This window comes from Pseudophryne corroboree, chromosome 5 (assembly GCF_028390025.1).
Source record: "Pseudophryne corroboree isolate aPseCor3 chromosome 5, aPseCor3.hap2, whole genome shotgun sequence".
In the NCBI taxonomy this organism is placed as follows: Eukaryota; Metazoa; Chordata; class Amphibia; order Anura; family Myobatrachidae; genus Pseudophryne; species Pseudophryne corroboree.
The window spans coordinates 591437450-591448057 of record NC_086448.1 but is presented as its reverse complement, the minus strand read 5'-3'; the positions used below and the strand labels follow the sequence as shown (position 1 = coordinate 591448057).

Sequence of the window (10608 nt, the reverse complement as noted above, 5' to 3'; positions counted from 1 at the left end):
AAATTACAATGCTAAATATTCAACAGAGATTTTCTTTCTTCTGCCCCGCACCCCAGGATCATGCCTCTGTACACTGTATTGCCTCACTTGGAATATAGGGGGTCATTCAGAGTTGTTCGCTCGTTATTTTTTTGTCGCAACGGAGCGAATAGTCGCTAATGCGCATGCGCAATGTCCGCAGTGCGACTGCGCCAAGTAAATTTGCTATGAAGATTGGTATTTTACTCACGGCATTACGAGGTTTTTTCTTCGTTCTGGTGATCGTAATGTGATTGACAGGAAGTGGGTGTTTCTGGGCGGAAACTGCCCATTTTCTGGGAGTGTGTGAAAAAACGCTACCGTTTCTGGGAAAAACGAGGGAGTGGCTGGAGAAACGGAGGAGTGTCTGGGCGAACGCTGGGTGTGTTTGTGACGTCAAACCAGGAACGACAAACACTGAACTGATCGCAGATGCCGAGTAAGTCTGGAGCTACTCAGAAACTGCTAAGAAGTGTCTATTCGCTATTTTGCGAATCTTTCGATCGCAATTTTGATAAGCTAAGATTCACTCCCAGTAGGCGGCAGCTTAGCGTGTGCAAAGCTGCTAAAAGCAGCTTGCGAGCGAACAACTCGGAATGACCCCCATAGTTTCTTGGCATACTCTACCTTCTACCCTGGCTTGTTTAAAATAAAAAGATGACAACCAAGTTACATGGCGTTTTCATTTCTTTATGGTTTTTTCATTCTGTCAGTACTGAAAAATTATTATTTTTTTCATTTAAGAAAACAAAAACCTCCCCAAACTATTTATATTAACCACTATTTATTTACAAAGAAAGAGACACTCACCCATCCTGTAATGTCATCCCACTATTCTAATGAGCTAATCAAAATCGTCCTTAGCCAAAATTGCAGTGTCAAAATCGCAAGCACACAGTCAAAATCACAAGTAAAGATAGTCAAAATCGGTGGTTCCAGGCTTCGGGGAGTTCAAGGGAACTCGCAAAGTCAAAATCGCACAATATCTCACCATGTGTATGCACCTCAAATGGAATGCCACGACAGCTGATATTTGCACAATCTGTTATACAAAGGTTTTTTGGTTGTACATCTTCCCTTGAAACAAATAAACATCAGTGTATTTAAATTAAGTTTTAACACCAAAGCAATTGAACCACAATGAAATATGTAATAAGTGGGAAAACAAACATTTCACTTCAGCTTTTATTACTGTAAAAACTGTACATTTTGTCACTTTATATACTACAAAGCAAAGTTGCAAAACAAAATATAAAAAAAAAAGTGTCTGTACACACTTAAGAGCTTCTAGCAAACTTAGCAAATAGCATACAATGGACACTAAACACAAAAATTAACAGTGAAAGGTGATTTTTTTTTTCTTCAGAAGTCAGAAAGGAAAGAAACACAAAAAAATGGATACATACTACTAATTATGTTAACGGTTTACAAACAAACCTAATAACATAATAATGGCAAACTGAAAACCACCCAAGATAACCTACCATAAGTTAAAAAAAAAAAAAGTAATCCATCATTTTTGTGCATTGACCCATATTTAAAATAGCCATTAGACTCAACACTACAATGATTATAATAACCTACAATTATGAGTTCAGAAACACCTTCTAACATTATGATAAAGTACAAAAGATATGAATTGTGCTGTGGAATAGTGATGATTTTAGGAAAATTATTTTATAAAAGATATCTGTATAATAGTTCAGAGCATATTGTACAAAACAAAAACATTTTGCATATCTGTACTTTAAATTCAATAGATATACACCTAGGATAAATCAGCAGCTCAAATAACAAAATAAAAAAAAAAACACATACATGTAGTTACTATAGCAATCACCATGGTATCCGTGAAGCTTATTTTTCCCGTGAGATTCTGCAATGTCACCATGTTAGAAATAATACTACTGCTAAACTTGCAGGCAACAAGCTTGTACTTGAAAAATGCAAGGAGAAACAGAATTACAAATATTTGCTTTAAAAGATTCTTCTTAAAATTAAAATAAAAACATTTTAGAACAAAGCAGCTGAGATAATTAAGTGAACGTTCACAAAGTGTTTATTTCTCATTATTATCTTCTGTCTTGTTGATTTGATTTATGGTGGGTAAATTAAAGACTGAAAATACAAGGATTTAGTTTGCCTCAGATAAACCATAATTCCTGCAAGCACGTTTATTGCCTCTCATCTATGCATTCAAACACATTCAATGCCCTCTGAACACAATAGTACAATCTAAAAAATATAAACTATAACAAGCTTTACCAGAATAGACCAAACATCCAATCAGCCCAAACATTTGTCCTTCCAATCAGCCCAAATATAGCAAAAAATGTAATCAAAGGAAAAAAAAGACCATGCATAATTTCAAGAAGGGTGGAGAAGTATGTAAGAGGGAATTTGTTAAAAAACCCCAAAACAAAACAAAAAAGACTATTAACTGGAAAAAGGAACATCATATTTACAATAAATGGTACATATAGTTGCCAAACATTTAGTAATATATTGACAATTTAAAAAAAAACATTTCTGGATTTACAGTATCAATGTTTCACCTATACCAAAAATAACTATGCAGAAATGCTGCAATGATTTTGGAGTATATTTTGCATACAAAAAAATAAAAAACATAAAAACTTGTGGTAATCTAGGTCATGTAAAGCAATTCAAATATTTAAAAGTCCAGCAAACTTAAATAGTACAACCTGTGAACAATTTGAAGCTACTACTGTGATAAAGAAGTAAAAGGGTGGATCATTGCAAAGCTAAAAAGTAAATAAAATAAAAATAATAATAAAACTAACAAAATCACATAACAAATCTTAATAATAGCACTTTTACACATATTCATTAGCACAAATCAGGTATAAAATATAAATCTGTTCCATATCTGGGAATAACATTTTATTTAAGCAAGAATATGTTTCAAATATGTATGATTATATAATTACTCTCCTGAAATATGAGGTTGTTAAATATAAAAACTGTGAAAGCACAAATTGTAACGTGCCTCATCAGATATTTACAAATGTATTATACACAAATAGGCTACATTAGCGCTCCCCAACATTCAGGCTGTGGGTTTGGTAGCTATGCAATTCATAACATTACTCCTATCCCAACAACTTCAGTGCTGTAGCCTACAAAACACTAATTCCACACACCCAATTTACATTATAAATCTGTAATATTGATACATGCAGAGAAAACATTTTATCAGCAACATTCAATTTAGTTTGAGTAAAGTGTGTTCATATAAAGCAAACATGCCCAATGCTTCACTTTATGACCTTTAACTTTTGGAATAAAAAATAATGCCTTTACTTATGTTTTTAACACTAGCAGAAGAATGTAAATGGATAATGGAAAAGGAATGTAATGACTTTAATAACGCCATACTCCACTGAGTTCAGTCAGTAGCTTATGTGTCATGGCAGCAGCTTTTGGATGCACAGACCTTTTTCAACTTGCAAAATAATGCATTGGGGTCAGAGTGTCCTCTATTCAGCCCTTACGATAAGCGCAAGTCCTGGCTACGACTGAATGTCAAATGTGATTGTGTTTCACATGTACGTAGCATTGCTAGCATTTTGTCAACATCAGTGGTTAACCAGCCTGAAGAGGTTAAAAATTCCTCTATTCAAGACTTTGTCCCCAAACATTTAATAACGAAATACAAATTAATTAGAAAAACTCCATGTTGTAAAAATAATAAACACACAAACATTTTAGCTAATTAAAAAAAAAAAAAAAAAAAAAAGTAAAACTTTATTAGAACACTGCAATAAAAACAAAAGCTCCTTATTGGTCTTCTACTTTCAAAACCATTTATTAAATTCTAGAATGTCTTATTAATAGCCCTGATGCTTTACAAAGGAAAATCAAACGCATGCAAATATTCAGTGACGCAGAGTCTGCTTTTTTTTCTTTTTACTTTTTTAACAAAGGTGGGTCAGTGGTTGAATTTAATAAATAAGTTTATTCTGGAATACTAGTTAATCCACTTTTCATAAAAGTTAATCTTTTTTCTTTTCCATATAATCCTTTTCTTCTTGATCTTCATCTGTCACTTCAGAAGAGTTCTCCCTAGTTTTGTCCTCCTCTAGGTCCTCATCGCTGCCCTCATCCGATATATTTGGGTCAATCACATCTTTTCTTGTCATTTCCTCTGAACCATCATCAGTGTCTGCTGTGCAGATTCCATAACACATTATGCTGATGACACCCAGTGGTAGACCGAAGAGGAAGCACCCAAGGAGAGGTGAACTCTTAAATACAGACTGTAATAATAGAAAATGTTTGCATATGCTTTAAGAACATGGAGTGCTACATCATTTTTAAACATCTTAAAAAGAAAAAATATAAAAATAATATCAACATTAAGAAAATAAAAAGTTGACCTTTGTTTCAAACAATGCTTTGCTACTTTTTAGAGAGCAGATGTAGGTGATAAACAGGTTGACAAGGTGCCTGCCATAAATGTAAGCATTATGGATCTGACTGTGAGTCAGAGCTTGCGGATTTCAGACTACAGCACATGTGCCTAAGAGGTCTATTTACTAAGCCTTGGATGGAGATAAAGTGGCTGGAGATAAAGTACCAGCCAATCGGCTCCTAACTGTAATTTTCCAAACCCAGCCTGTGACATGGCCGTTAGGAGCTGATTGGCTGGTCTTTTATCTCCGTCTACTTTATCTCCATTGACGGCTTAGTAAATAGACCCAATCGGTTACTGCGCACACACCAGAATCAGGCACACTCACATGGCTGGAGATTGCAATTGCAGACAGACTGATTTGATCAAATGGGTGTTTCTGAGTGGCAATCATGCGGATGCAAGGAACTGTACAGTTTAGCAGGAGTGTCATGAGTATGTAAGCCAACCTCAGTAGCGTGCGAACGGAGATGGGATGCCTGTATCAGACGAATCTTTTGTACGTAGCATGGTCTGGGTGAATGACAGAAAAACAGTAGGCGGGATGGCATTCCACATGCAGGCGAGTGGATGTTAGTCATACATGGGTGGATTAAGCATCAGCATAAGCTAGTAAGCAGGATGCCACAGCCACATAGAACAGTGGCCGCTGATGCATTTGACTCAGAATCAGGCCATACAGCTGAAAGGCTTTTAAGAGAATAAATAGATGGAACAGGAATGCTCATTGGTTTATATTTTAAATTACATTTTAAAGCCAAAGAATTCTCAGCTCTATTTTTTAAAATCACCCTTTCATAAGCAGAACAAAATGACTGAAAATAAATTACAAAAAATAGTGTGCTGGATCCTCTTTAAAATACTATACATATGCACATACATTCTGGCAGGAGGTAGGGGCCTTTATCCATGAGCTGCTAGTTAAATAGAACTTGCTTAATAAAATAAGATTTTACTTACCGGTAAATCTATTTCTCGTAGTCCGTAGAGGATGCTGGGACTCCGTAAGGACCATGGGGAATAGACGGGCTCCGCAGGAGATAGGGCACTTTAAGAAAGCTTTGGACTCTGGGTGTGCACTGGCTCCTCCCTCTATGCCCCTCCTCCAGACCTCAGTTAGGGAAACTGTGCCCAGAGGAGATGGACAGTACGAGGAAGGATTTTTGTAAATCTAAGGGCGAGATCCATACCAGCCACACCAATCACACCGTATAACTTGTGATAAACTACCCAGTTAACAGTATGAACAACAACATAGCCACGGTTCAACCGATAAACTATAACATAATCCTTACGTAAGCAATAACTATATACAAGTCTTACAGAAGAAGTCCGCACTTGGGACGGGCGCCCAGCATCCTCTACGGACTACGAGAAATAAATTTACCGGTAAGTAAAATCTTATTTTCTCTAACAACCTTGAGGATGCTGGGACTCCGTAAGGACCATGGGGATTATACCAAAGCTCCCAAACGGGCGGGAGAGTGCGGATGACTCTGCAGCACCGATTGAGCAAACAGGAGGTCCTCCTCAGCCAGGGTATCAAACTTATAGAACTTTGTAAAGGTGTTAGACCCCGACCAAGTAGCTGCTCGGCACAACTGTAATGCCGAGACCCCTCGGGCAGCCGCCCAAGAAGAGCCCACTTTCCTAGTGGATTGGGCCTTAACCGATTTCGGTAACGGCAATCCTGCCGTAGAATGCGCCTGCTGAATCGTGTTACAGATCCAGCGAGCAATAGTCTGCTTTGAAGCAGGAGCGCCAACCTTGTTGGCCGCATACAGAACAAACAGAGCTTCAGTCTTCCTGATTCTAGCCGTTCTGGTCACATAAATCTTCAAAGCCCTGACCGCATCCAGGTACTCGGAATCCTCCAAGTCCCGTGTAGCCACAGGCACGACAATAGGTTGGTTCATATGAAAAGATGAGACCACCTTTGGCAGAAATTGAGGACGAGTCCTCAACTCTGCCCTATCCACGTGAAAAACCAAGTATTGGCTTTTATGTGATAAAGCCGCCAATTCTGAAACACGTCTAGCCGAAGCTAATGCCAACAACATGACCACTTTCCACGTGAGGTATTTCAACTCCACAGTTTTGAGTGGTTCAAACCAAGGTGACTTGAGGAAACGTAACACCACGTTAAGATCCCAAGGCGCCACCAGAGGCACAAAGGGAGGCTGAATATGCAGCATCCCCTTCACAAAAGTCTCTACTTCCGGAAGAGAGGCTAATTCTCTTTGAAAGAAAATGGATAAGGCCGAAATTTGGACCTTTATGGACCCTAATTTTAGGCCCAAAGTCACTCCTGTTTGAAGGAAGTGAAGCAGACGGCCCAAATGGAACTCCTCCGTAGGAGCAGCTCTGGCCTCACACCAAGAAACATATTTCCGCCATATTCGGTGATAATGTTTTAACGTCACGTCTTTCCTAGCCTTGATCAGGGTAGGAATGACTTCCTCCGGAATTCCTTTTTCCGCTAGGATCCGGCGTTCAACCGCCATACCGTCAAACGCAGCCGCGGTAAGTCTTGGAACAGACAGGGCCCCTGCCGCAGCAGGTCCTGCCTTAGAGGAAGAGGCCACGGATCTTCTGTAAGCAACTCTTGCAGCTCCGGATACCAAGTCCTCCGTGGCCAATCTAGAACAATGAGGATTGTTCTGACCCTGCTCATTCTTATTATTCTCAACACTTTGGGTATGAGAGGAAGAGGAGGAAACACATAGACCGATCTGAACACCCAAGGTGTCACCAGAGCATCTACCGCTACCGCCTGAGGGTCCCTTGACCTGGCGCAATACCACTTTAGCTTTTTGTTGAGACGGGATGCCATCACGTCGATTTGAGGCAGTCCCCATCGATCCGTGATCTGTGTGAAGACTTCTTGATGAAGTCCCCACTCTCCCGGATGTAGGTCATGCCTGTTGAGGAAGTCCGCCTCCCAGTTGTCCACCCCCGAGATGAACACTGCTGATAGTGCGCTTACATGGCCTTCCGCCCAGCGTAGAATCCTGGTCGCTTCTTCCATGGCCACTCTGCTCCTTGTTCCGCCTTGCCGGTTTATATGAGCCACTGCCGTGACGTTGTCCGACTGAATCAGAACCAGTTTTCTCCGAAGCAATTCCTCCGCTTGACAAAGGGCGTTGTATATGGCCCTCAACTCCAGGATGTTGATGTGGAGACAAGTCTCTAGGTTTGACCAGAGACCTTGGAAATTTCTTCCCAGTGTTACTGCTCCCCAGCCTTGGAGGCTTGCGTCCGTGGTCACCAGGACCCAGTCCTGAATGCCGAACCTGCGACCCTCTAGCAGGTGAGCACTGTTCAGCCACCACAGGAGAGATACCCTGGTCCTGGGAGACAGGGTGATCCTTTGATGCATTCGTAAATGGGACCCGGACCACTTGTCCAAGAGGTCCCATTGAAAGGTCCTCGCATGGAACCTGCCGAAAGGGATGGCCTCGTATGAAGCCACCATCTTCCCCAGGACCCGCGTACAATGATGCACTGAAACCTTTTTTGGTTTTAATAGGTTCCTGACCATGGCTATGAGCTCCTGAACCTTTTCGATCGGAAGAAAAACCTTTTTCTGGTCTGTGTCTAGAATCAGGCCCAAAAAGGTCAGACGCATTGTAGGGACTAGCTGGGACTTCGGTATATTGAGAATCCAGCCCTGTATCTGCAACGTCTTCATGGACAGAGACACGCTGTCCAGCAACTTCTCCCGAGATCTCGCCTTTATGAGGAGATAGTCCAAGTATGGGATAATTGTGACCCCCTGCCTGCGCAGGAGCACCATCATTTCCGCCATTACCTTGGTGAAAATCCTCGGGGCCGTGGAAAGCCAAACGGCAACGTCTGAAATTGGTAGTGGCAGTCCTGCACTGCAAATCTCAGGAACGCCTGATGAGGGGGGAATATCGGAACATGAAGGTATGCATCCTTTATGTCCAGGGACACCATCCAACCCCCCCCCTCCAGGCTGGCGATGACCGCCCTGAGTGATTCCATCTTGAACTTGAACCTCTTCAAGTACAGGTTCAGAAATTTTAGGTTTAAAATGGATCTGACCGAGCCGTCCGGTTTCGGAACCACAAACAGGGTTGAGTAATATCCCTCTCCTTGCTGGAGATGAGGAACTGTGACAATCACCTGTTGAATATACAATTTTTGGAATGCCGCCAACACTAGCTCCCTCTCTGACGGGGAAGCTGGCAGAGCCGATTTGAAAAACCGGCGAGGAGGCAAGTCTTCGAATTCCAGCATGTATCCCTGAGAAACAATCTCTAATGCCCAGGGATCCACCTGCGAGTGAACCCAGACGTGGCTGAAAAACCGAAGACGAGCCCCCACTAGATCTGCCTCCCCCCGGGAAGCCCCAGCGTCATGCGGTGGACTTTGCAGAGGCAGGGGAGGACTTTTGCTCTTGGGAACTAGCTGTGTGCAGCTTCTTTCCCCTGCCTTTCCCTCTGGCAACAAAGGACGATCCCCGTACCTTTTTGTTTTTATTGGAACGAAAGGACTGCATTTGATAATGAGGTGCCTTTTTTGTATGCTGCGGGGGGACATAAGGTAAGAAATTCGACTTACCAGCCGTAGCGACAAGGTCCGAGAGGCCGTCTCCAAACAACTCCTCCCCTTTGTAAGGCAAGGACTCCATATGCCGCTTTGAATCGGCATCTCCCGTCCACTGTCGGGTCCACAAAAGCCACCTAGCAGAAATAGACATAGCATTTATTCTGGAGCTTAATAAACAAATGTCTCTCTGAGCATCTCTCATATACAAGGCAGCATCTCTGATATGCTCTATGGTCATTTGAATAGCATCCCTATCTAAGGTGTCAATCTCCGTAGATAAGGAATCTGCCCATGCCACAACCGCACTACAAACCCAGGCCGACGCCGTAGCCGGTCTAGCAATAGTACCTGAATGAGTGTAAATGTGCTTCAAGGTAATTTCCTGCCTGCGGTCAGCAGGTTCCTTGAGGGAAGCCGTATCCTGAGAAGGCAGTGCCACCTTTTTGGACAAGCGTGTCAGCGCCTTGTCTACTTTAGGCGAAGATTCCCAGCGTATCCTATCAGTTTGTGGAAAAGGATACGCCATCCTTTTCGCACAATTCACTTAGTTCAAATGAGGATGGAAAGGTGACTTCAGGCTTTTTCCCTTTATACATGTGTACCCTCGTGTCAGGGACCGGGGGTTCTTCAGTAATATGCAAAATCTCTTTAATGGCAATAATCATGTACCAAATACCTTTTGCCACCTTCGGCTGTAATTTTGCATCTTCATAGTCGACACTAGAGTCAGTATCTGTGTCGGTATCTGTGTCATCGATCTGGGATATGGTGCGCTTCTGAGACCCCGAAGGGCCTGGCGCCACAGGGACAGGCATGGACTGGCTACCTGACTGATCCCTAGCTTCTGCCTTGTCTAACCTTTTATGCAATAGATTGACATTTGCATTCAAGACATTCAGCATATCCACCCATTCCGGTGTCGGCGTTGCCGACGGCGACATGACATTCAAGCACTCCCCCTCCACATTAAGCGAGCCTTCCTCGTCAAACATGTCGACACACGCGTACCGACACACTTCACACACACAGGGAACCCCTTTTCTGAAGACAGTATCCCTGTCAAGGCCCTTTGGAGAGACAGAGAGAGAGTATGCCAGCACACACCCCAGCGCAATGATCCTGGAGACCAACACAAAATGTTTTTCTCCAGCAGCGCTGTATAATATATTATCCGCCAATTATGTGCCCCCCCTCTCTTTTAAACACCCCTTCACCGTGTGTAAGCAGGGGAGAGTCCGGGGAGCTTCCTCTCAGCGGTGCTGTGGAGAGAAAATGGCGCTGGTGAGTGCTGAGGGAGAAGCCCCGACCCCTCGGCGGCGGGCTTCTGTCCCGCTCAAACTTACAAAAATATGGCGGGGGCTCTTTTATATACATGTACAGTGCCCACCTGTACATGTATATTGTCTTTTGCCATAAGAGGTGTTTATATTGCTGCCCAGGGCGTCCCCCCCTGCGCCCTGCACCCTTACAGTGACCGGAGTGTGAGAGGTGTATGGGAGCAATGACGCACAGCTGCAGTGCTGTGCGTTACCTCCGTGAAGCTGAAGGCTTCTGCCACCTGACGACTTCTGTCTTCTGTT

The 10608-nt window shown here is 42.6% G+C and overlaps 1 protein-coding gene across 1 annotated transcript in view; it reads right to left on the bottom strand.

Annotated features, from left to right (window-relative positions):
• Nucleotides 1-2059: 2059 nt before the first annotated feature.
• The window catches only part of TMX3 (thioredoxin related transmembrane protein 3), a 206074-nt gene continuing 197525 nt past the window's right edge, over nucleotides 2060-10608 (bottom strand). The window contains exon 16 of the mRNA XM_063923394.1: nucleotides 2060-4298. Within this exon, the coding sequence (XP_063779464.1) occupies nucleotides 4035-4298 (264 nt within the window). The 3' untranslated portion in view covers nucleotides 2060-4034. The remainder of the gene's footprint in view (nucleotides 4299-10608) is intronic.